General features: G+C 53.3%; 1 protein-coding gene across 3 annotated transcripts in view; it reads left to right on the top strand.

The window, feature by feature from the left end:
- The window catches only part of LOC122389625 (influenza virus NS1A-binding protein homolog), a 43808-nt gene extending 20986 nt beyond the window's left edge, over positions 1 to 22822 (top strand). For all 3 annotated transcript variants that reach the window (XM_043381823.1, XM_043381825.1, XM_043381822.1), the window contains exons 2-13: positions 6585 to 6743; positions 7771 to 7988; positions 13153 to 13351; positions 13693 to 13875; positions 15911 to 16024; positions 16421 to 16571; positions 16944 to 17156; positions 17401 to 17646; positions 19597 to 19722; positions 20074 to 20247; positions 21260 to 21430; positions 21720 to 22822. In XM_043381823.1, coding sequence (XP_043237758.1) covers positions 6585 to 6743; positions 7771 to 7988; positions 13153 to 13351; positions 13693 to 13875; positions 15911 to 16024; positions 16421 to 16571; positions 16944 to 17156; positions 17401 to 17646; positions 19597 to 19722; positions 20074 to 20247; positions 21260 to 21430; positions 21720 to 22012 — 2247 coding nt within the window. In that variant the 3' untranslated portion in view covers positions 22013 to 22822. The remainder of the gene's footprint in view (positions 1 to 6584; positions 6744 to 7770; positions 7989 to 13152; positions 13352 to 13692; positions 13876 to 15910; positions 16025 to 16420; positions 16572 to 16943; positions 17157 to 17400; positions 17647 to 19596; positions 19723 to 20073; positions 20248 to 21259; positions 21431 to 21719) is intronic.
- Positions 22823 to 26709: the final 3887 nt, after the last annotated feature.

Raw genomic sequence — 26709 nt, 5'->3', positions numbered from 1 at the left:
AAATAGTTTCTTTCCAATTGGGCATACTTGTGTTGCAAAGTAAAAAAACTCATGCCATGGTCATTTCACTTCGCTTCACAATTTGTATTTTGGAACCAGATTCAGGTCATATTTAAGAATATAAGAAGTAAGTAGACCAATGAATTTCATGCTAACCTAAGCCACTTTTACTACAGCTGCTAAAAATGATGTGAACTGGGGATCCATGGACCAGTGCCTTCACCAGAGTCAGAACAAGAACCTAACATCAACATGGAACAAGATAACCATACTGATACATACCTTTTCTAATATTCTTGGTAAAAGATATTCGTTTTTAGAATTAAATTCATTAGTCCTTACAAATATTATCAACTATCAAAGGCCCCAAACGATAAAACATTCAAAATCAAAATAGAAACATGAAAACTGTGTGAGGTTCGCCAGAAATGTCGACACGATAGCAATGCCAAAACAGGCGTTAAATCACTGCAAAATTTTGTTGGGGTTAAAGTACTGCAAAATCGTAATGGCAATAAACTTACTGCAAGTACTGCAAGTTGCGGTTGCGATCATGACTTAAGTGCCAATTTATTAACGTAGAAAACAAACTACATTTTGTTGTTAGTACCTGGACATAGAATAAATAGTAATACCAAGGGTTCTGAGACTTTCTTCCCGAACGTGTTCCAAAATTGTAACTTTTATGCAGTAGATTAGCGTGCGTAAGGTATAGCATATATGACGCTCAAATGCGCCATTTTCACATCAACACGGAATCACTGGCCTTGGAGAAGGGCATTGGTATTGACTCAGTATTTTGTCAGCTGCTGCCGTATGATGGCGCTAGTAGAGCGCTATACGTATAGTACGCTCTGTTAGCGCCACCATGCGGCGCCAGTTGGCTAAAATCTGATCAATACTACGGTTTCTGGAGAATGCCTTGGATCCATTTTTGGCTTTATGTATTTATGCAAGGGCATGTTGGTTTTATGAGTTGTCTTCTGGCCGTGATAGAAATAATTTCAAAGCTGTTTGAGTTATGAAATGCATTTGAATATCAAACATGAACTCTGATTTCCGGTGGGCATAGTGACTTTGGTATGTCAATGTCTTTGAAAAGGCAGGTGAGAATGCCACTGGTCAGCCTTGCTTCAATTGTATTTGTGTCCATTTATAAATGGATTTCAGTCATACCTACTTACCTACATATGTTATTGGTATTTGATTTCTACAGCTCAAAATATTGCTAGGTGCTGTACAGCAAACTGAATGGAAGTGATCCGTACAAACATTTGGATTTTGGTGAAATGTTTTCTGGATTGCTAGCACTTAAACTTGTTTATTCTGTTGTAGGTGACAAGATAAGAAATTGAAGCAAGACTGACCAGTATCAGTATGCTATAGAATAGGTAGCCCAATCTGCTGGAATATTAAAATTCAAAAGTGGAATTGGGACTTATGAACTGGAAACTGCATCAACTATGACTATGTTTGCCAAAGCATAAAAGATATTAATGTTTACCATAAAGCACAGGGAATTGATAGGACCCGGTTGGACCCGGCCAAATATTTTGGGGGACCCGGTCTGGACCCGTCCGGGTCCAGACCGGTTCCATAGACCGGGTCCCCGGGTCCACATTTTGCCACCTCTAGTCAGTGTGGCTGTACCCTGTTGAGTGATGCAGCGGCGTCCCTGGGTGCCTTTACTCTACTGTTTGTATAACCCTCTGCGCGGAGTGGGAGGAGGGACTGGCGCCTGGCCGCTGTTTAGACAGAGGACCTGTGCAACGTTCTGCAGCCGCGCTGCCGACGAAGGACCGCCGCCGCGGCGGCGATTCAAATATTTACCGGTTCCCCGTGCGTCCTGGCTATAAAGTTGGCAGTTCATGCAGTCCACGCTGCGATAGCTGCGCAAGGTCGTCCGTGGCACCGGCGGACAAAGGATGGTCCGCTGGTGGGGTAAAAAATGGCCGCAGCTGGCAACAAAGGAGGCCCGAGCTCTGTGCTGCACCTGAGGGCAATTTTAGTTGCATTCAAGCGACGCAGTTGTGTTAGGTGCGACGCGCAGCGTGCGTTTCGGCGTATCTCATTCTCCTGGGGGAGTTTGAATTTCTGAGGTCTGCTCAAGCTTGCAGGTCGCACTCCGATCAGGCAGACCAGCCTCTCTCAGACCTCTGTTTGTTCGAATGCCACACCGTGAGTCCGGCACCGCCACTGCTTACGACTGTAAACGGGCCACCTTCTCCGCCCGTTGTAGTTACGAGTCCCTCACAAACACTGTCATCCATTCATGGGCTGTCCGAGGCGTGAAACAGAAATATTTGTTTTGTGGTTGAATAGGAAGGGGTTTGATTTGAGAAGGCATGTGAGACATTTGAGAACGTGGGAAGGGGCTACGGTGCCAGTGTGATATGCAGAAACGGAGGTAGCTGTTCTTCGAATAGTGAATGATATTCAAAGGATCAGACAAAGCTCATAACATTCAGTGAGTTGCGGAGCTATTGCCTACTTGGATATCAACCAGTGGCTCAAGAGCTTCTTAAATACGAGTGCCACCATCAATCAGAATTCAGAGCACCAAGCAGACCTCATTCAGCTCCCGTCAACAGCTTTAAGGAAGCGATGTGCAGCGATAGTAACCGCTTTGCACCCTGACAGGGTTGGTGGCAACCTGTTCCTCGGCTCTCAAGTACTGCGTCCGTGTTTCGAGGGCCACTATAGATAGCCGTCGAGGCGGCGTCACCCGTCACGTGTCGTTAGTCTCTGCCGTCACGTGTCATTTTCATCTGTCACGCGGTGCGGTGTGTCAGACTGCTCCGGAGTGAGACGGTACGGTTACGAAACGGCGAGTCGTCCGCGGCGGCCAAACATCGTAAAACGAACTCTGGCAGTCCGCGATGTGGCCATCTTCTGCGCCGCAGCGCTCTGGATTCGGCTGGAGAGTCAGATCGGGCGCTGACAGACGGCAGGACAGCCCGGTGTGATGACCGCGTCCGAGGCTGACCCCGTGACCTCAGTGACCTCTCCGGCGTACCGTCTGTGACCTCGCCGTCACCTAACGGTGCCCGCCGCCCGCCGCTGCAGACGCCGCTGCTAAGGCATGTAACATGGAGCTGACTGACGAATGGTCGCCGAATATTCCGGAGCTATCTGGTCGGGCGCATTGGGCTATCTTATATCTATCAGCTCCGGTGCACGTGGTTCGTGCACGTGCGTGGTGCACGTGAAGTGTGCAGGCGCCCGTTCATGCTACTGCAGACGTCTCAAGGACGAGTCGTTGACTGGGGCTGCCGACCCGGATCGACCGTCTGTGGTCTCCCCGCTGCCGCGCAGAAATATCAGTTGAAGTTAAATAATTACGCCTATGCGGTTATGGCTACTGGCCGGATAGGAGGACTAATCAACTTTAAATTAACAAACGGCTCCCATTCTATATAATAAAAGACGTGACATTTTACACAAGTTCTTTACATTTTCACGTCCTCATCAGAAGCTACTATTATCAGCGTAAGGATAATCTCCGATGGCATCTGAGGCGTCGGACATGGTACGAAATTGCGCAACACTCGTTTGAGAGTGGGTTTCCCGATGTGTCTGGAGCGGCGACGGTCGCTGCGCCACTGTCTGCCCTTGCTGAGAGGACCACTGATGAAACGGACCTAACTACGTCTCCCGTATATTCGTAGCACGTTGCGCCACGCCCGTACCGGCGAAAAGCGGCTGGTCTGCCCAGCCAGCCTGGTCCACTGGGCGCCCCAGCGCTGACCCGGGGCGCCGGAGCCGCCGATTATGGGAGACTGGTACTTACTCCGGGGTGAATCCTACGGCGCGGGTACGGGCTTGGGATGGAGCATTTGACGCAAGACGAATGCGTTCAAGTCTCACTCAAAGAACATGCGTGTTGCACGAGAGTCGAGCCATTATTCTCGTAAATTAAATCGAGCTTCTTTGATGCTTCTGACTAGTTCTGACCCAAATGAAAATTTACGTATTAGTATAAAATGGTTTTATTTAAATTTATTTCGTTCATCTGTCTCATTCGTTTCATTTATTTTATTTCATTTTGTCTGTGTCAGTCGTTTGAGCTAAATTCAGTGCTGCCTAATCTCTGTGGAATTTGGCCACGGGACCAAAGTTATAGCGACTGACCTGCATTTTATTTTTTCACTTTGGGTCCGAGAGTGGGGTCATCTTTTTTTGGAATGAGGACATACGTCTGCTGTATGTATTTGGGCTATGTTTTTCAATCGAGATGCATATAGATTGCACGCTCCTGTAATATTCTTTCATTTTCAATTACGTGAGTCAGTTCGAAATTTAGCCTATCTCCTTTCTTCATCTATCTTCTGGTGGCTTCCTCGTCGCATGAATCTATATGCATCAAGTCGGTAATTGTTGTTTTGTCCGCCAATTCTGCTCAAAATATGTGTATCTTCCATTCACCGCGAGCCACTTTTGTCTCCGTCCCAGAAACACTCGCCATTATTGTCGTCGTCCCAGTAACGTGCGCCGTTTTCTGGAGCGGTCCTGCCTGCCGTCGTCGGCTGGCCCGGTTCGACCGCTCCCGGCCAGGTCGACAGGAGCCGGGTCGCCGCGCCGCCCTGTTAACGCCGGCTGACCCGGTTGGCTGCTGCGCCGGCGCCGCTCTCCCACAGTGCCATGTGGGCTGGGTCGGGTGGCCGCCCTCTACTGACCGCAAGGCGTTGGGAGGGAGGGAGTGACCCTTTTCACCGAGAACTAGCGCCTTGTTTACGAAATGAAGTGCTTCTTGTAAGTCTGCAAGCTACGAGCACTGCTTTTCGGAATGGTTACTGGCATAACTGGAAGCCTTATAAAGCGCAATGATAATCTTGTTAGATCAACAGACAACATAGCCATACTGAATTGATGCCTTCACATATGGTACCTATAATATGAGAAACAGATCTACGTTTTCTGTCCTTCAGCTGCAATATTCTCATCTGAGCATGGGTTATACAGGCTGCAGTTGGGATGCCTGAATAGACTGCGACGCACTGCCTACCGTGCTTACCGCCTGAATATAGACTGCGCCGCAGTGCTTACCGCCTGAATGTAGACTGCGCCGCAGTGCGTGCCGCCCGTATTTAGCCTGCGCCGCATAACAGGCAGCCGAACATTTGTGCACTGACTGAATGTGTAGGATTTTTTGAATCTTCAAATGTTTTTACCATACCTTCAGTTATGCAACTACACAATATACGTACTTATTATGTAAATAAACGAGCTGTCAACCTCGCCATTTAGTTATCTTTTGGACTACTGATAATTTGGTCTACAAAAAGACGGCGTCTGTGTATCGTCTCGACATTCTGTCGCTTATTTCGCTGTCCATTCGCCGCACCGGCGGTGACCCATACCTCTGGCCGGCGGGCACGACCCCCTCTCGGGACTTGTGTCCGCTGTCGCCGGGCTCGCCTGGTGTATCTCTGCGGCTAGGAACAGGACCCGTATCAGGGCGTGTATCATCCTACTGTGACCCCAAATTGGCCGCCCGGGCTGTCTGTCTGCGTCCACCAGAACTGTCAGACGCCGGCGCTCCTGCCAGCGACAGGCGAACGGTGCCATGTGACCGGCCACGTGCTCTCTCCCCCCCCCCCCGACAACCCCCCCCCCCCACCTCCGGGAGCGGGCGGCCAGACATGGCCTCCCATTGGCCGACCGGCCGGTTGCTATGGCGGACATACGCCCGGCCTTGAGAGGGTCTACTGCTGATTTTCTGATAAACAGCGGTGATGGGAGTTGAGCTGCAGCTCTGTCCAAACTTAGCCTCTCCCCGGCCTGTCCGTCGTCTGATGGGACTGATGACGTCAGCTGACGGTGCGTTTTTTTCTGTTATGACGTCAATATAGCGCGTGATGGGGTGTGTGTTTGAAAAAACAAAGTGAAATGTCCTTTATCGACCACGCAATGCCTCTTTGGGAGGATGTTGACACAAATGAAGTTTGATACGTGGCAGTATACCGATGTACCACTCTACCGAAGGACAGTTTATAAATCCAGTGATGTTTGGACGGATGTTGTGCTGGGATAAATGCGTATACAATGACCCCGCCTCGCTGAAGTAATGGTCTGGTCGTTGATACGGTTATGTCACTGTCACACGCCATGTAAACATGCGCGTCTTTTTTTATTTTTCGTTCCGCTACGAGCGGATCATTCTGGGCGATTGCATCTTGCCATAGTGAGTTGTATTGAGCTTCGTTTGTCCCCCTCTCCCCTCCTAAAAGAAATGTACCCCCGGTACCCCAAGCGGTTCAAGAACTACGATCAACAGAACTGCACAGTGGCAGTGCACATCATTTGTCGGACACGACGTTTCCCGTACACCTTTTTATCCTATAGTTTTCCAAGAGGGATAGTTACGCAGGATCTGTGCTGCACTTTTGCAATGCTCCCCGCTCGTCTGTCTCTCCTCAGGTGCCCACGTCTGAGGCTCGGGGACCGGCGCTGCCCGCACCCCTCTGACGCGGCTCCTCCCTCTCTCCTCAGGTACCCATGCGTCCGAGATGCTCTGACCTGCTCCGCTGCTGTCGTTAGCCTGTTGGTCTGCACCCGTCTGACCCGGCTCCCTCTCTCCTCAGGTACCCACGTCCGAGATGCTCGGGGATGACGCCGAGGTCGAGCTCAAGAGGAAGGTGCCGGACGCCCTCGTCTTCGCCGATGACGAGTTCGTACCGGCGCTGCTGCGAAATCTCAACGCCATGCGCAAAAACAACCAGTTCTGTGACGTCATCCTGCAGGTGGGTGATGCCGCTAATTGTGTTAATGAGGTTGGACAGGTTCTGCTGCGGCCAATTAGGTGCTTTGGTGTGAATTGGAGCTTTGACTGGTTACCCATGCTGACGCTAACGACGTATTCGAATGCGTTGCTGACGCTGACTTCACAGACATTGATTGACGCACGCGTTTTTACGCTCCTTGTACCAATGACTTGCACTATGTAGTGGCCAGTGGGTACTTGACACTCTCAACTGTTTATTTGAAGTGCTGAAATTCCATCTTCTATCGCATCTTAGGAGAATATATACTTATTTACCGCTTAGTCACTCAGCTATTGCTGTTATCTAAGAACTCACGAGGCCTTCGTTCCCCACTCTACTGATCACTGGGTCACCGACTTTGGCCTTTGAGAACCGTAATTACTGAAACTTGGAGTTTGGCTGTGAATTGTGATTTGTGAATGTATTTGCACATAAAACCTATTTAATCAGACGATATATGTCCCTCTTATCGAATGTATTATTTTTCGTGAAACGGAAATAAAGAAGTTTACGTATGCCTAAATTTTACATACAACCAAAATTCCTACTAAGATTATCTCTGAATCAAAGATATATGCTATGCGTTTGATTGATCTTGTGATAAGAGCAGTAATCGCCACGCACTTTGTATGTGGATCGCTCTTAAATGTAAATACAATACAATACAATAACCTCTTCTCTGCGCCACCCTGACCTCTTCTGACTCAACCTGGCCTCTGCTGACCTCTACTCTGACCTCTGCTGACCTCTACCCTGACCTTTACCTCGACCACACCCTGACCTCTGCTGACCCTGCCCTGACCTTTACCTCGACCCCGCCTTGACCTCTGCTGACCTCTGCTCTGACCTCTGCTGACCTCTGCTCTGACCTCTGCTGACCCTGCCCTGACCTTTACCTCGACCCCGCCTTGACCTCTGCTGACCCTGCCCTGACCTCTGCTGACCCTGACTGACCTCTGCTGACCCTGCCCTGACCTCTGCTGACCCCTACTCTGATGTCTGGCAGGTGGGTAAGCAGGAGATCGCCGGCCACCACTGCGTACTGGCCGGCAGCTCGCAGTACCTTCTGAAGTTGTTCGGTGACGAGCACCGCCAGCTTACCTGCGACGAGGCGGCCGTCAAGTCCAGCGCGCCGCGCCGCCAGGAGCCCGTCGTCTACAAGCTCAGCGACAAGCTGGATGGGGAGGCCACTGAAGCACTCGTCCAGTTCGCCTACACTGGAAAGTGAGTACCGGAGGAGACAGACAGGCATGGCGTTGGACGGAAGAGAGTTGTACGGGGCCAATGAGAAACTAGGTATTGCAATCCCGGCAGATCAGTTCGTTCATTATGCCCCTTTACATTCTTAACCCTCGCATGTGTGCGGCGTTTGCCAGCTTCTAATGTGTAGGGGGGGGGGGGTCGGTTGGACCCCCCCCCCTTGCCGTTTGGCCCCTGATCGAGCTAGAGCTTCGCGGAAAAAACGAGCGTGTTGCCCGTGACGAGAGGAAGCCGATGATACCCAATTTTAAGGTCCTAGGTCATTGGTTGACCTTCCAGGTCAGGTCAATGACCCAAAAGTCTGGAAAATCGGGACCTGTTAGAAAGTCGTAAAGTGTGGCTGCTAAGGGGTTTTTCGGGGTGCTGATCACGAATATTGTGTTAGTTTTGATCACAGATGATATCTTTAAGCATTTAGACCAGGTCGGGTCAGGTCAGGTCAGGTCAACCAGTAGGCGTCGGGACGGGTATTCGTAGTACGTGTCAACCGCCTCTGACAGCTTCGTAACATGTTACGAAGTCACCAAAACTACTTCGTAAATGTTCAAATGGTTGCTAAATTCGAATTCAGCTCCAAAAAACTAGCCTAGAAACATGTAAAACTCGACAAAGTGAGCCGAGGTCACCCGAGGTCACCAGAGGTCAATGACCTGACCTGACCTTCAGGTGACCTTGACACCCACCCTAATGTATGGGAGCAGCATCAGATCACATGTTTGAACGTTTGAAACCACGAAAAGCTTGCAAACGCGCGGCTAATGCGAGCCGACATACGCAAAATCGCGATTCCGGCCAAACATGGTCTCGGGAAAGAGGTCACAGGTCAAAGGTCATTTGGGTCAGGGTCATGAAATTTTCAGGGTAGGTGTAAAATTGATCAATGCGAGGGTACTGAAAGTTTCGTCGCGATCGGCCGCTTTTTACGCGAGTTATTCTCGAAAAACCATGGGGGGTCCATCCGACCCCCCCCCCCCCCTACACATGCGAGGGTTAATTAAGTTTATTTATTGCTAGATGGCGTACACCGGGGGCCATGTATGTATAGAGTTATGGCTCCCACGTCCCTCAACAAAGCGAACCCGATGCCGCTCGATCGACTGGCTTCGGGCCCGGTCTGGGGCTGGGCTTTGGGTCGATCTCCGCTGTAGGCCATGTAAGATACCGCCCGGACCTGTCCGACCCGATCTCCGCCGGGTTATACTGGCGCGGCGGCTGCCTCGTGGTGGCAGATAGTGACCGGCTCTCATGGACCACTGGAGGCGGCAACAGACGGCCGCGCCGTCCAGGTCAACGACCCTGTGGTGCCCGCCGCGGCGGCTGCGCCCTCTCTCCACGCCCTGCGGCGGTGCAGGTCGCCGCCACCTCTCACCCGGCCGAGAGAAACTACCCCGGGCCGCCCCAGCTCCGGGCCGGTCGCCGGCGGGCGGCCTCTGTCGCTAGGCGGGTCTCGTAACATGAGGGAGCTTACACCGGCCGTTTGATATTGAAGTATGGACGTCGCTAACCGGTGGCCATCACGCCTGTCCTCGTACAAGTCTGGGCCCCAATTCTCTGACAGGAAAATCAAACTAGAACCATTTCCAAACTCGGGATTACATATAATTATTCAGGTCATGGCAGCGTATTGCGAAATGGTGGCAGTATTAGTTCAAAGAGGACCATAACTCATGAGTTTAGTAATTATGCCGCACAGCTGAAGCTGCCGTCGCCAGCAGACCTGGCTGGCCGTTATTGTTCATGGCACGAAATACGAGTTCACGTGCGCCGGGCCGGCCGCAGACGCGGACCAGCGCCATATTTGGCTGGCGACGACCGTGTGCCAGTTTTGTGGCGACTGCGCGGGCGGTCCGGACCGGAGGGCGCGTTACCAGGCGCGCCGGGGTGTCAGTAGCGAGGTCCATGAGTCTGGGACGCGGCCGGACGGGTCAGAGGAGCGGGCCGTCAAGGCCACTCTCTGCTGGGTACGACAGGCCGGGGTGAGGGGAGCCGTCAGGTTTCGGGCAGCACGGCGATATGATCAGGCAACATGCAATCAGTGTGTACGCTCGGAGCAGCCTCAGTCGCCCTGCGCCGATCTCATCTTTCCTCGAACAAACACCCTTTTCCCATCCATCCAGCCCTGTCCCGCACCTTATCCTCTCTCTCCCCTGTCCCCGCCCCGCCCCTGTGTCCCCTGCTGTAACCCTATACCACGGCGCCGTGTCAGGTCGGCCACCTGCTGCAGCTGTGTCGCCGGCCCAGCTATACTCCGGGCATTGCCCGTCGTGGTGTACATATGTGTGTGAGCGGGTAATCATGGGGTCAGCCCACCCCGCCGCACTGGACATGGGTACGATTCAGCGTTCACGCGCTCTCTCCGTGGCGGACTTATCGTAAACACAGACCGGCGCACAGCGGATAGGGGCGGTGTGAACGACCCCTAACCGGCGCCCAGTGACTGCGTGATGTCATATCACCAGACGGTGGCAGTTAATGGTCGCAGATGGCGCACATAGGTCATGGGGCACACCCCTTCCTGACTCCAGATGGGTGGCGTTTCTATGTGAGCGGATTCTTATACCGCGGGCTGCACGCATGAATTCAGGAAGCGGTGATACAGCAGCATGCGGGCATTTCCGCTCTCTAAATTTGTTTTGGCCCGCATACTGGGTTCGTTGTGATGACATAAGCCACTGCCATTCCCCTGCATCTATTCTACTAGCACACACACGCGTAGCACGCCCGCTGTTGGTTTGATTCAGGCCACATGTGTTGGCCCGCCGAGTGGTGGCCTTGGGACCGAGTGGAACGACAACGTCAGTCCGCAGGTGGTCGCGCCCTGTCGGTGGTCGCCGCGTGGTGGCATATCGACCACACCGAACTGCCTCCGCGTGCGGTCGGCCGCCTGCCGCCGTCCGCCTGCCGCGCTGTCCAACCTTCGTCGTCCGCCCACGGCTTTACATATTGCAATCCACAACTGCGCCATCCGCCTGCATTCTGTCCGCTTCCATCTTTCGCCTATAGCCGTCGCATCCCACCGTCCTTTTTGCCATCTTATTTTGCCCATCTGCGCCCTCCACAATAAGCATGTCATTTTCCCTTTCCCGTTCGACCCATTCCTCCCGCCTTTTGCCATCCGCCTGACGTCCATCAGACTGCCTTCTTTCGTCTACCCTCTACAACCCTTCTGTGCAACTCACATCCGATTTCACCGGCTGTTTCGCTGATATCTCTCAGGTTTTCCGACAAAATGACCAAAGGGGCTCAGAGGTCTTCTTCGATAATGATTGGGTTAGTCATCAGAAACCTTACATAACCGGCCCCCGCGGTGATTATTATCCCAGACAACGGTCACGTCTTCTTTGGTGCCTTTATTGACCGTGATCTTGGAGAGATATGGAAGAAGATGAGCTCTATTAGATCGATATAAGATATGAGTATGATGATGACTCCGAAGATCCATTTTAACGCCACTAATGAACGGTTTCTTCTCATAATGAGCAATAACGGGCACAACTAGTGCTCCTGTTATGAGGGGCATCGCCTGATATCAGAGTTCGATGACCATGGCATGGCATGTTCTCTGTTCCTTGCTCTGTGCATTCCACAAATGAGATGCATCTTCATTCGTCTTCATCTGTCCTGGCTGGCGAGGACACGGTTCACACCTCGTTCTGCTGCATGCTATGCTCTGTCATGGACAGACTTACCAAAAAGGCTTCTCGTTTTTCTCTATTCCATATTCCTGCCGGGCTTTGTCCGGTTTCCTCGGTCGCTAATGGGATTAGTTGTGTCGCTGATCGTCGGTAGAGCTCCTCTCCCACCCTCTCTCCCTCTCTGCTTCCCCTCATCCATCCCCGCCGCTGACTGCGCGGTCCTCATGTAAGTGAAGCACATTATACATTCGCCGCTGTCTGTCGTTACCTCATTTGTCTCTCTCCTACGCCGCGGACCACTGATGTCCGCCGGCACACGAGGGGTTACTGGTCCTCCAGACCAGGACCGGATCAATCCGCTCTCTACCGGTGGACGGTGCTCTCAATTCTCTCCCCTCCTGCACCACCAGCCACTGACCGCCTCGTGCAGTCGTGGAAGAACCTCTGATAGCAACACCGGTTTAATCCGGCTTCCGCCGACGGAAGGAAGGCCAATCTCCGACCCCATCGACCGGCGAAGACCTGCTTGAGCGCGCTGCCGCTGACCGCTGCCCCGACTGACCGATGCCCTGGTACCGACGCACATCCCAAGGTCGGGGCCGGCTGGCGCGCATCCGGTGGCTGGCTCGGCCCGCACGCACACACACACATACACACAACAGCGGTCGACAGGCTTCCCTGACGATGGCTGAAGGTCGCGTCGGTCGGCGCGGCGCACTCGGTCGATGCGTGCCGCTCCTCCGCGGGCGGCTTGTTTACCGAAGCCGACGGTACATCTTCAGACAGGATGTCTCTGCGGGGCCTGTGGAGCAATAGCGCGGGCTATTCTGGTAATTGATCGGATTTTAGAAACGATGATTGCGCTCTCGTGTGGAGATGATCGTTAATGATCGGCGAATTCCCGGGACAGACCGAAATAGACGAGCGGGAATGACCCTGCAGTGCTCACTGCTCACGTCAGTTGGCCAATGGCTCTCCAGTCCACATTTCCCAAGGGCTGTGCGGCTCGCGTGGGCGTTTACCCTGGGAGAGTTCGGCCATCGGAAGTCGATTAGTGTCTGTTGAGGCGCAGTACTCCTCTCTCTCTCTCTCTCTCTCTCTCTCTCTCTCTCTCTCTCTCTCTCTCTCTCTCTCTCTCTCTCTCTCTCTCTCTCTCTCTCTCTCTCTCTCTCTCTCTCTCTCTCTCTCTCTCTCTCTCTCTCTCGCTCTCGCTCTCGCTCTCGCTCTCGCTCTCGCTCTCGCTCTCGCTCTCGCTCTCGCTCTCTCGTTCTCTCTTTCATTCCTCTCCCCGCATATCCGACTCTCCCTTTCTCTCTGCCTTTCTTTTCTTCCTTTCTCCCTTTCTCCTTTCTCCCTCTCTCCCTCGTTCCTCTTCCTCCTTCCCTGCCCTGTCTCTCCCTCCATCTATCTCTATCTCTCCTATTTATTATCTTTCCTTGCTCTCTCATCTTCTCCAACAATCTGACGGTCTTTGTGTCTGTGTCTGTCGGCAGGCTGTCCGCGCACCCCAGTCGGGTTCGTTCCGTGTACTCGGCCGCTGTCCGGCTGAAAATGGACAAGGTGGCCGCCGCCTGCGCCCAGTGGCTCGTCAACAACCTGGACATCCACTCTTGTCTGGAGATCAGAGCCATCCCGGGCATCGTGGCCGACACCCAACTCGTCAAAGTCATCGACGAGTTCATCGTCAGACATGTGAGTGACGGGCTGTGACAGCGGCGGCGGCGATGCGTGAGGGGAATGATGGAGTGGGAAGGGAGGTTTTAGTGACGGGAGTCGAGAGCGGGGACACAGTGATGTTCAGGGATCGCGGGACATCGGGAGATGCGAGAAGTGATATGAGGTAGCGAGTGAATGCCAAAGGGTGACACCGAATCGATGTCAATTAGAGCGGTTACCAACATAAAATGCATGACAAGCAATGCCACCGACACTTGTAAGTTGTAAAACACTGACATGCTATGACAGGCTGGGACTCAAGCAGAGATTTCATCGTTCCGATCTCTGACCACTCGCCTCCGCCTCCGTTTTCTCAGTTTGCCGAGATGGTCTCCACCAAGCAGATGATGAAGCTGCCTCAGGTGAAGGTGGAGCTGCTGACTCCCGCCCTGGAGGAGGTCACATCCATCAACATGGCCACCCAGGCGCTCCTGGTGCTCGACTGGCTGCGCAAGTTCATGGTCGAGGAGAACATGACTCTGCAGGAGAGCACGGAAAAGGTGAATAAATTATCGGCAATGTCTTGGTTCCTTTCGAAACTGTGGGGAAACACAGAGACGTATTTGGTTGTGCTGACAAGTGGATAACCTCCTCCGCAGACTTCGAACACATCTTGCCCTACTTCGCATTCCTAAGTCGTATCGGACTTCAGCATCTTTTGTCCCTGCCGTGTCGCACTTCCACTCTGTTTTCCACTTGCTTTCGTATCGTTCGATTCTCTTCCTTCCACCTGTCCTTCGAATGCAGACACGGCCTCCGTACTCTCTCCTCCCTATCTTTGCGCTCCGCCGCTCTCTAGCCCCTTGTTCCCTCTGTTTTCCTCTCCCTATCTCCGTGTCCTCCTCACCCTCTCTGTGTCCGCCGCTCTTTCCGAGCCTTTGTTCGACGAGCCTCGCTCCACTGAGGCCGCTGTCCTCGCTCGCACTCCCTCGGCCGGCCGCACACACACCCGGCCGACTCAGTCGTTATCCTGTTTATTGCCGAGAGAACAGACGCCAGAGGTCGGACCGCTGTCATCCTCTTCCTTCCTCTCTCCTCCACAACAACAGGAGCAACATTGGTTTTGGACTGCTCGCGGTCCCGTACACAACTACGAGGACCGGCGGTTGTAGACGGCTGTAGCCCTCACCCTGGATTTCATAAACTTGTCGCACTGGTCGGCCTGTCTGTCTGTCTAATCTCTCTGTCTTATCCCTCTGTATATCTCTCTGTATCTATATCCGTGCCTGTGTGTGCTGTTTCTGACGTCAGCACAGTGCTGACCCAGCGACTGGCACGGTGTCCTCACTGTCCTCTGGTCCTCATCAGCGAACGATCAGCAGTCGGCGGTCGGTGACCAGTGCCAGCCACCCCTCCCTCCCCGCTGCTGCTGACTAAAGAACACTCCCACCCAGATATATAATTATTATACACCTCTTGGTGTACACATAAGTGCTCTGATATGCATAAATGTCTTGTTGAAGCGAGCACAGACCAGATATGGTGTGTAAAATACGTACTACGAGCCAAATATACGAGTTCTTGCAAACTGAAGATGACAATTCACGGTCAACATTTGTGCAATGCTCGTTGTGCAACTGTTTCTGTTGAAGTCGTTGGCGCCTGTCTCGTGCGTCGCCAGTTGGGGTCGCTGTGCCTTTTTTGTCGGTTGAGAGGACGTGGTTTCGGATTCCATTGGGCCTGAGCTGGTCAGCGGAGTCGTGCGCCAGCAGAGGTGGCAGGGGCGCGGCGCCGGCAGTGGGCCAGACCACGCGGCCGCGGCCGGCGGGGGAGGGTGCCGTCCGGTGCCAGCCAGGCCACGCGCTCCCCTCGGCGCGGTGCCAGCGTCTGGGGGCTCGCCGGCGTCCGTGGCAGCTGACAGGGCCGCGCCGCCCCCCACCACTGACCGGTCTGCCCCGGGCAGGGACGGAGGGTCCGACAGTGCACCCGACCGTCGGCCATCAATAAACAACCCGCCGGACCGGCTCTCTCCCCCTAGTCCCACCGTCCGCCCCGGTCCTTTCTGAGACCCTCCAGACCCTCCCCTCCCCACACACCGCTGTTTTGCTCATCAGAGTCTTGGCTCGCCAGGTGGCAGGGAGGGGGGAAGGGGCACCCGCTGGGGTACAGTCCCCGCTGGTATTATTGGGACCCGGAAGCCGCGGTCCCAGTCGGGGGGGGGGGGGGATGGGACTCGGGTCAGACGGCTCCGGTAGCGCGGCGCGGCTCCGGCGGTGACCCCCCCCCCCCCTCCCCCAGTGATAGGCGGCACCTCCCGGTAGTGACGTCACACGGGGGTAGGGGGTACGCCGTGTCGGGTGGCCCGCGCCGGCCGACCGGTCAGAGAGGACCGGCGTCTTCCTTATCTTCTACGTTTCCGTACAGATACTGACTGCAGCTGCATGTGTTGTCTCCCACGGTAGAAGGAGTACGGCTGGTGTCTCCCACGGCGTAGAATATTCATATCCCCGTAGTCTCCCATCTACTGCATCGACCTCTATTGCAATGTGCAGTCTCATTCTCTGAAAACCCGCACTGTTCCCTGTCATTTTCCAGCTTCACCTGCTCTACATGAATATTGATCAGTCGCTGCACGACTGTTCGGATATCGTCTCCGGCGACTCCGCCAACACAGAGATGGTCCAGGACTACAAGAAACTCAGCAAAAAGGTATGACAGTGACGTGGCTTCTCATACGTCTTCCCTACCGAGGTCGATTACTAAGACTTCGCGGAAGTCCTGGCAATCTTGCCTGGCACATGAGACGTTCCTGATGATGCCGAAACAATGACACTCGATAAAGTTTTATACATACATTATTTAGACGGATAAGCTATCTTTTTCGGTCGTTATTCATCATTTCTTCTTCTTCAAAAAAAAAAAAAATAGAACAAAAGAAATGTCATTCGGTTACGTGGTCAATAACCAACCTCATCATGTTTTACAAATGCTGGCCCAAAAGAAATGTAAAAATTATCACCTCGCACTATAACATTCGCAGCCGAGCTTGCGCTTCTCGTCTCCTCAAACTATCATACTCAGACGCTGTGGTCCGTCCGTTTTCAGACGGGCCGTAAGCAGTCTCCGGCCATCCAGCAGCACTCTGGCGGCGGCTCCAACGGCCACTACCACACCATCACCTACTCTTCCGAGCGGGCCGAGGCCATCAGAGACGAGGAGTGCGACTGGAAGACGCTGGCCTGCTCCAAGGTGGACGGTACGTGAGAGACCGCCAGCCCGTGATTGGTGTGCGTGTGTGTGCTTTTATAATGCATTGTTAAAGACTGGAAAGTTGAGACGGACTTTTGTTGTTGTGAGATTGTGCCTCTCGCAAATGACTGAGGAGATAATATTTCAGCGTGGTCCCCTGCTATTGGGGATGTCTGCTGTGAACTGTTGAAATCATTGGCGAGTAGCGACTGTTGATAACTGCAGACAACAGTTTGTTCTCTGATCCCCCTAGAGTGCGATATGACCTCTCTGCGAACGGGGACCGCTAGTGACCGCTGCTAAGGTCTTCTGTTCCCCACAGAGCGAGGTAGGGTCTCTCTGGTAGCCGTTGATAACCGTTGGTCCTCTATTTCCCCAGAGCGCGGTATGGTCTCCCTGGTGACCGTTGCTGGCACGCTGGCCGTCCTCTCGGTCCGTCAGCGTCTGAATGCGCCCTCGCCGACCGGCTCGCCGCGCAGCAGCCGGCCGCCCAGCATGGAGAAGCCGGACTCGTACGGAATGCTGCCAGAGCTGGCCTGCGCCAAGTGCTCCGTCGGCGCCGGCAACCTCAACAACCAGCTCATCATCTGCGGTAAGGAGTGACGAGCGTTAGATTGGTGAGATTCCTTCATCAAAAAGAATGGAAACGATGAGCATTGAACGAGGAAAACTTCGTAGAAAGCCATGAAAGCCGTTCACTAGAAATCCTCCAGCATGTAGAAGGCATAATTGAACGCAGAATGATAGTTTGATCGTTCATATCGTTTATCGCCGTTTGTTGCCTATGTTTGTCCAAGTCTCTGTGCTCACGCCAGCCCGTAACCGTCTGCGAACAGGCGGGTACGACCGCGGCGAGTGTCTGCGCGAGGTCGAGATCTACGACCCGGTGACGAACCAGATCCGCGCGTGCCGGCCCATGCTGGCGGCGCGCGGCCGCTTCGATCTGACCGTCGTCGACGGCCGAGTGTACGCTGTCGGCGGCTGCGACGGTAACAACGAGCTCGCCTCTGTGGAGTGCTACCAGCCGCAGCTGGACAAGTGGTCGCCGCGCTCCTCGCTGCACATGGCCCGCTCCAACCAGGGTGGGTTCGCGGCGCGGCGCGGCCGCCGCCGTCGCCTCTGCACGACCCGTTATGTCGCTATTCCAGGTGCGGCCTGACGCGGTGTCGCTCGCTCGCTCGGTGGGTCGCTCTCGGTCGCTCGCTCGCTCGGTCGGAGGCGGCTCAGGTGGACAGAAGCAGCGCTGGTTCGCCGGTCAGTCCTGTGGTCGCCGTCGGATATCGGGGGATGGGAGGGAGGTTTGGGGAGGGTGTGTGGATGAAGGGAGAGTGAAAGGGGCTCAGGGTGGGGAAAGTGGGAGCGCGAATGTCCGGAGGGCGGGGCGAGGCGCGGTGGGTGGGTGTCGTACGAGGCATGTCCTCCGCCTGTCTGTCTGGGTGCTGGGTAGTGCTCGACTCTGTCACTGTATGCCAGTAGCGTCGTCCGCACTGCCGTGCGCGCACCTGTGCCGCTCTGCCCCGTTCACCGACTGACGGCCGCCTTCTCCGTCCACTTTTGCAGGTGTGGCCACCGGCTGCTGGCCCCCGACTCTGCTACCTGCCGGCTGAGCCCGCCGCGCTCCGCGATCAGTTGTCTCACTTTCACAGAGTATCGGTCAGCTGACTAACTTAGCTCGCTGGTCGTTGTCGCCGCCCGTCCCGTCCGCAGTCTGCCCGAGTCACTCAGAGTTAGACTATCTCAGAGTATCTCTAGAGCACCTCCGGAGTATCTGCGAATCACGGTCATGGCCCCCGTTGGATGGACGAGGCAGGTCGGGTCGGCGCCTCGACCAGCTGGCTAGAAGTGTCATTCGTTTCTGTATCTGACCAAATCCAAAATTCACTCTCCCTTCATGACTACGGTGAGTCTGAGACTTATTTATTTAAGTTTTCGCTGTTTTGCAGATATGTTTGTGGTTGTTGCCGAGTTATGATTTTCATTATGTTTGGTTGACTAACTTGTCGTTGGCAAACGCTGTGGCTTAAGTTCGGGACTTCAGTCTGCTTTGTTTTCCTCTGTTTACAAAATGAATTTTTGTGATTCAAGCTAAATCGTACTCTGTGCACTGTGCAGACGAGTAAGCGATGCTTCAACTCAAGCCGTAGCGTTTGCCAGAAGTGTCATTTATATTCGCGTTAGCATTTTCTGCGTGCTGCCAGTAGAACATCTGATCGTTTAGTGTAGCTACATCAAATTACCTTGGCGTGATGCGTCATTGGTTTTATGAATTGTTTCAGATTTGCCTCTTTATTTCCGTGTGGTAAGAATTTTAAACTTTTAGATGCAGATATAATTAGAACAAGTTTGGTACCTTTATTGACGATTGCCGAAGTAAAGTTTCGTTTCCAACTTTTTTGTTAAGCATTTAGGTCTTTTATCCTGTATATTGAAGTCACTTTAACGTTATATCCTAATCATCTTGCTTGCGCTTCTGATACCATTCATCACAAATAACCGAAGTACTTATGTTTTAAATGCATATATGATTGTTTGCCGTGTTTTATCAGACTTGATTTAAAGACGCAAATAAACTCTAACGTTTGTCGTAGCACACTCGCTCGCAATATATTTATGTTGTGCTATTTTATCGATAGGACGAAATGTGCTTAGGCGTTTCATTGATACATGCCTGTGTGTCGTATAATGTTAGGACGTGCCGGTAGGATTTATCTTTTTGCATTGATTTTGTGCTGTCGATTCGATTGTCCAAAAGCTCCGACGGCCAGCCCTGGCACAGGGTCCCCTTTCTCCCCTTCCCCCTTTCTCTGGAACCGTTCTAATTAGAGTACTTACCGGTCTACATTGGACAGAAAGCTGTCCACTCCCGCCCCCACTGTCCCACGCCGGGTGCCGGCGCTGGCCGCCGGTGCTGCGCGTCCGGTCCCTTTTACAGAGCCGCCGGCGGCGGAGGGGCGGCGCCGGCTGACCTCACCTGCTGTGTGACACTGACCCCGCCGGCACCCCAGCTGACCACTCGGCGTCTCTGCTCACAGGCGTCTGCGCGCTCAACGGCAAAATCTGCTGCATCGGCGGCTGGAATGGGAAGTTCGGCAGTCGTAAATGTGAGATGTACGACCCGGCTACCAACAAATGGACGCCCATGGCCTCTCTGAATGTCGGTAAGTTACCCCGGCTACCGTGACATATGCTCTGCTACCGATGAGCCTTTTCCCCAGGTCTAAATCACTGACAATAAATCCTCCCTACTTCTGTCTCTCTCCCAGGCGATCTTGACCGAAAACTGGAGGTGGGTGGGTCCTAGCCTAACAGCTGACTCGCTGCCTGCTGGTCTTTCTCAGTCCGTAATCTTCACTGTTCAGCACTGTCCTCAGATGGGGACAATAAACTCACTGTTCCTGTCCCAGCCCGCAACGTCCGCCTTCTGCCTCTAACCAACACCACTCAGTTCGCTCCATGTCAGTAGCACCCCTGTACCAAACCCGACACTGACCCTCTCCCCCCCCCCGCAGGTCGTTACCAGGCGGCCGTGACGGTGCTGAACGGCCTCGTGTACGCCGTCGGCGGCTGTGACTCCTGGAACTGCCTCAGCTCCGTGGAGGTGTACGACCCGGTCCGGGACGCCTGGTCCTTCGTGACACCCATGTCGACCCCGCGGCGCGGCAGCGGAGTCTCCCGAGTCAACGGTCAGTGCTGGGTGGGGAGGAGTTGGGAGGGAGGTGGGAAGAGTGGGGAGATGATAGAGGGAGGTGGGTACTGGAGAAGTCTGCTGGCTGAAGGGTGGGTAGTGGAGTACTGTTGCGTTATGAACGGTGAGTGATATGGATCGGGTATCTGCTAAATTCGAGCAAATTGTTCAACCAGCCAAGTGCCAACAAACAAACAAACAAACAAACAAACAAACAAACAAACAAACAAACAAACAAACGAACAATCGAACGGACAAACGGTACCTAAGCAAAGCGATCTAGTAGTTCAGCTGGTTTTGCCAGTAACGGTGCATCTTACCGTTCGTTGAGAAGGGGGGGGGGGGCACTTAACAGTCCACACTACTCCAATCGATAAATCTCCAGCACCCTCTCCAGGGCCGGCGTGATTGGCCACTCGGATACACCTTATCTACCGTTTGTGTTGTCACGGGCCTAGCGGGACCGGCACAGGGCCTTGAGCCGAGGTGTGTTGTGACACGTGCACTGCGTCTATCTCGAGTGCGCGCCCGCCATTCATACCACCACCGGTTGACCTTTGCGATATGTTTCTGTCTGGCTTAACACGTGGTTATAGCGTGTTTTGTAGGGTGCTGTTTGTTCTTAGCTCGGGGCCTCGCACCTATCTCGCACTCAAAGCAGTCGGGAAGTTTCACACTTGCTGTAAGACAACATACAATGTGCTGAGTTGTGAGTGGACAATGGTTTGATTTTTGTTATTATTGGTTTTAGACCGATATTTGTACCATTGGCGTACAACCGGTTACATACTTATTTTTTAATTTCAGTGCACCTGAAAACGTATTAAGACAATTCAGCTGACCAGAGAACAGGCTTAACGTAGCTTACGCCTTACGGTATACTCCTTCAGCTAGGCTTACGAGGCTTAAGGTCAATGCTATCACTAGCCATGTCCTGCTATGCACCAATGCAGTAGCTACCCCGGCCGACCATGCTGAAGTCTGACGCCCCGCGTATGTGCGCTCCACAGGTAAGCTGATTGTGGTGGGCGGCCTGGACGGCGTGCAGTCGCTCAACACCACCGAACTGTACGACCCCGTGGAGGACAAGTGGACGTCCGGACCCAAGATGCTCACCCGCCGCGCCAATGTCAACGTCGCCGTGGTCGACGGAAAACTGTTCGCCGTCGGAGGCTTCTCCGGTGAGTTCGGGGCTATCTTGTTGATGCTTTTGTTGACTGGGGTTACTTCATGAGTGTGTGGCCCTCCTCGTGAGTTAAGTGGCTCTGTCAGTGTTACAAGGCTTGCTGGGTACGTGTAGCCACTTACATAGGTATATAAGATTTCCAATAGCATTGGCTAATGGCTGTCGATGCCTGGGGAAAATGGCATGATCATATACATCGACCATAAATGTGAAAATTGTTAACCATCGAGGTCTACCCACTCCCGTCGGCTGTTCTGACCGTTCCGTCGTCTCCGTCCGCGCAGGAAAGCAGTTCCTGAACACGATGGAGTTCCTGGACCCGCGCACCATGAGCTGGAGCGCTCTGCTGCCGCGCAGGAACCGAGGCATCTCGAGCGGCAGCGCTACCTCAGAGGAAGAGTGCCCTGAGGCGGTGACGGCCGCCACCCGCGACTTCTCGCCGGAGGCCACGCCGCCGCCGGCCGCTCCGGCTCCAGCTCCGGCTCCGGCTGGCTCCTGCACCCCGCCCTCGGAGCCGGAGCCCAGCGAGCGCAGCGCCGCCGCCGAGCCCGCGGCCGCCGCCGAAACCTGCGCGTAGTGGCGGCCTCAACAGGTGGCGCTAGCGGCGCTTCATTCCATCCGAGAACTGTAAGGCTTGTGACGCTGCGCCGCAGCGAGGCGGAGGGCGGGCGCGGCCCCTCTCGCGGCCTCATGAAGTGTATTTTGTGGGTTTTACGATGAACTGCAGTGGCGCGTTTTCGCGCCGCGATGACAGCTGACTGAGACTGCACCCGAAAAACTGCGGCCCGCTGCGGTCTCATTCCGAGACCGATTGGTCGAGACGGTCCCCGACTGGGACGACCGGCGCCCGTTCTAATGGCGTCCTCTGGCGGCGGTGTGTCCACCGGCTGAAGTTGGCGGGACGGTAGTACCAGCTACTCCCCCGTGTGTGCGTGTGTGAGTGGTGTTGGACCCTGTGAGCCCGCGGGCCTCTGTAGAGTCGCGCGCTCGGTCAGTACCTCCGCGCTGGGGCCAACGGGGGCGAAACGTGTGCGACTATTGTTATTTTCACACCTTGCTAAGTACCCCTCACACTGGGCTTTTCAGTGGGGCCCCGTACCTCGGGTGGGAGGGGGATGGCCGCAGGGATCACCCGGTCCCCTTCAGCTGAGCCTGGCTAGCCAGACACCTGACCTGGCCTGACCTCTGTACAGCGCGGCTGGGGGGACGGTCTGGGCCCCGGTGGAGGCAGCAGCGGACCGAGGTCTCCATATTGGAGGCTGGCTGGATCTGCTCTGCGGGCGAGTGTCGTGGGGGACCGGGAGGGAGGGACTCGTGCAGTGAGCGGCATTGTGACACCGTCATTGCAGCCCTCGGGGCGACACCAATACAGACGAATGAGAGTGCAGGTGTCTGTTTGAGCCGTTACTGGATAGAGATTCAGGAGTGGGTGCCGTGTACCGCTATCCGTGGAATCGTGACTGCTATACCAAATGCAGTGGCTGGCAGACGTTCAGAATTTCACCTTTTTTATTTAAGTAGCTACTGAGTCGTAGAAACTTGCCTCGACTGGGAAAACATTGTGCATTGCAAGCCAATGCAGATTTCATTAGTGTGTGTCTGTAGTAACAGTGTTCACTTCACACTCCTGCACTCGGCACCGACCAAGCTGCATATATTGTCTTTATGTAGAAAAGCAGCTTGCATAAAAGTTGCATCGCATTTTTGTCCGTTGGTTGTGCAGAAATAAGCGGAGAAGCCTACTATAGGTCATTTACTTGGACTCCTAGCGTCGACTAGGGACAGCCACAAAGAAGATACCTTCAAGGCTGTTCAGTTTTTGCGTTGACTGCTCCTCCGATTTCGTGGAAATTGGCCGGACAGCCGGCGACAACGGCCGTGACAGCGCACTGCGCGCCTTGCGGGACAGCATACATTCAGGCGTAAACTGCCAATGCCATCTAGCGACAGAGTGGACGGCCGCCAGATAGCGTTTGAGGGGAACCTTTTTAGACGCGCCCTTCCCCTCTAACTCAGTTCCCCAGCCACTTTGGTGACAAATCCTAGATGACAGATACAGATACAGATACAGATGTATTCAAAAGAAATCCATACAATATGGCTTTTCATTCTTCTACGTCAGTTACAATGCGGACACAATGAGGACACATTTACACTAAACACACAAACCCATCAAACATACACCAACTGATCACAGCGCGTCAGCCGATCCCACGAGCCGCCTGACAGTACGGCGGAACCCAGGCTCGCCGGGAACAGCCTGCACACTGTTCAGCAACCTCACTCCCCGAAAACACATTCTCCTCCTTCCAGCTTCGGTACGAATGTTGGGGCATGTGATTAGCCCCGACTGTCGTGTTGCATGGGCATGCCTTTGGTCCGCTCTCGGTCCAATGGTGTTGTACAGGTACTCAGGCTGTCCCGTCTCAATTATACGCGCTAGCGCACACACAGTGTGGTAGGCAGCAAGCTGCTCTGCGTTCAGCCAGCGGAGCTCCTGCAGCGCCCCGCTGACATGGTCAAAGCGTCGTTTGCCCGTCACGACGCGAACACAAAAGTGAACAACTTTCTGAATCCGGCCGAGCTGGGTCACACCACATGTGCCGTACACGGACAGGCAATATCGCACCACTGACATCGCCAGCGCCTCCACAATCACCTTCAATGTCTGTTTCGGTAGCACGTGACGCGCGTGTGACAGCCCTATCAAAATACCCGTACATTTCCGTGAGATGTATGTCACGTGAGCTTCAAAATTGAGGTGACGGTCAATGTACACACCGAGGTTCTTGACCTCTCTCGAGTCGGTAATTATGTCCCCGTAAAAACGGACAACGACAGGCGGCAGTGTTCGGAGCATTGCAGGCGTTCCTAGCACGATCATCTGTGTCTTTTTAGTGTTCAGTTTCATGCCGTCGATTTAGTGTTCAGTTCAGTTTCATGACGCTCGATTTGACATGCTGCAACAATATATTTTTCCGTCATCAGGACTGAAGTCATTAGAAAACAAAAGAGGTATGTTCAAAGTTTTCCGATATTGAATCCTTTTATAAATCAGCTCATAACTCGCGACGAAATTGAGTATCTATGCAGCTATACAAGTTTTTCCTGAGAGAGTCGTGACACATGGACAGAGGTCTGAGCCATAGAAGGGACGGCGGATTCCCGCCCCGGCCCCTGCCGAAATGGGTAGGGTGAATAGGTCAAAAACGCCCCCATTAAGCGCGAAACCTTCTGACACTCAACCCAACCCAGATTACTGAAACCTTTGGGCACCATCATGTAGCTCATTCTTTTTACTACGCTTTGAGACCAAGAAAAGACACTTGCGTGTGGTATTTAACCCCCCAAAAAGGTTTCCGCATACCCTTACAAAAGGGCGTTTTGCCCCACACCCTGGGTAATACGCCCACACCCATGTGCAAAGCGCCCCCACCCCATCCATCAACAGAAAATGATGAACATGGCAGAACTTCACGTCATTCTGACGTCATTTGTGGTCAACCTATCATAGCCTTTGGAATAAAATGTTGTTGCAATGTGTAAAATGGATGCCCGGAGGAGTCCTGAAAGTTTGGTGACGATATCTGCAGTCGTTTAGGATATATCAGCAAAAAAGGACAGGGAGAGGCCTTTTCGGCCCCGACCTACAGGGCGCTACCCTGCACTCTCACCACAGTGCAAAACGCCCCCCTTTCAGAAAACTGGGGGCGTCTTGCCCCATGCATCGAGTAGGCGTCTTTCCCCATCCACTCCATTTCCGGTCAACAAAATATTGACAAAAAACGCGCCACTAACGCCGCAGCATAATAAATTCAACAGAATGACATTAAAACGCAGTTTTGAGTGATGTGCACAATAGCAAGTTTTGTGATATAAAGAGGGCATCAAAAGCTTAGGAAACTTCTGTAAAAACAACAAAAACAACACCCAAAACCAACATCAGCACCTACCCACGCTGCTCCTCAAGACGCAGAACCGGAAATAGAGAACTACGTAAACAAGCAGCTGACTGTTCTGAAAGACAGGATAAAACGACTATCCGCCGATAAGATCTACGATTTTTTTAGGGGAGGCGTTTAACCCAGGGGTGCGTTTTCCCCACAGTTACCCTATTCCATACACACTGTCACTTTTCTCAACCACAGCATGGCTCAAAGCAATCGTTTTAACCCTATTCCTGGCGGGGGGGCCTCAGGAGCCCCCCCCCCCCTGAGGTTTTCGGTTATTTCTCCCAAACGCGTTGAGCTAGGAAGCTCAAATTTTCTGACTTTTCCTAAAAGGCTTCTACGCAACATGTCTGAAAATTTTGAGTTGATCTGACCTCAGGTCAGGTCACCAGAGGCGGTTTGGTGACCCTACCTCAGAAAAGTTTGCAATCACGCCAGAGCTAGAGTTTTTGACCGATCAATTTCTTCTCTTCAGGCTTTAGTAAGGGTACCAGTATGTGCAATTTGTATATCTCGGAATTTTGATATCGGTGACCTAAGGTCAGGTCAGTTTCGCGACCTCCCCATTATAAGTCAATGGGGGAAAAATCATCTCCCTGTTTTTACCACTAAAACGGGTCGGAATGGCCCCATATACCATACATGACTTCATATACGATCAACCTTCACTACCTTGAGGTCTGTTTTGCTGTTGGGCAGCTGTGAGGTCATGTGACGTCATCAAAGTTCACCAAAGGTTTTTGGCCAATAACTCCGTACAGGAACAAGATACAGACGCGTGGATGGTCTCATTGTGTTCAGCTCGTCAAGACGCATCGAATGATATACATGATGACCTCGAGGTCACGTGACCTGAGGTCAACCTTTGACCTTGACCTTTCGAGGTCAACATATATATCATTCGATGCGGATTGACGAGAGGATCACGATGATGCCCTTAGTTTGTTCCTATCTTGACTAATTCGAAAGTTATTCGAGAAAAACTCTCCATATCTAGCGCCGCCATTTTGACTTTTTCGACCCCTGTGACGTCATCTTTGACCTGACCTGAAAATGAACTTAGTAAAAATTGTAGATCTTGACCGTGCGTATCCGATGCCGTTTACCGTTTGTCGCTGCGATGTGTAGTTTTTTAGATCTGAAGGGGGGGCCGAATCGGCCCCCCCCCCCCCCGCCAGTTTCTTGTCCCGGCGGAGCCCGCCAGGAATAGGGTTAAATTGACTCGATGGCCAAATACGGTCCACGTTTCGGGCTGATTTCGCTGGTAATAGGTGTTGAATAACGCACAATGGAGTCCTCTATGCATAAAGTTAAAAGTCATGAA

Source organism: Amphibalanus amphitrite, unplaced genomic scaffold (assembly GCF_019059575.1).
Source record: "Amphibalanus amphitrite isolate SeventyFive unplaced genomic scaffold, NRLGWU_Aamphi_draft 000366F_arrow, whole genome shotgun sequence".
Lineage (NCBI taxonomy): Eukaryota > Metazoa > Arthropoda > Thecostraca > Balanomorpha > Balanidae > Amphibalanus > Amphibalanus amphitrite.
The sequence above is the reverse complement of the archived record's forward strand: the minus strand, read 5'-3'. Positions and strand labels throughout refer to the sequence as shown.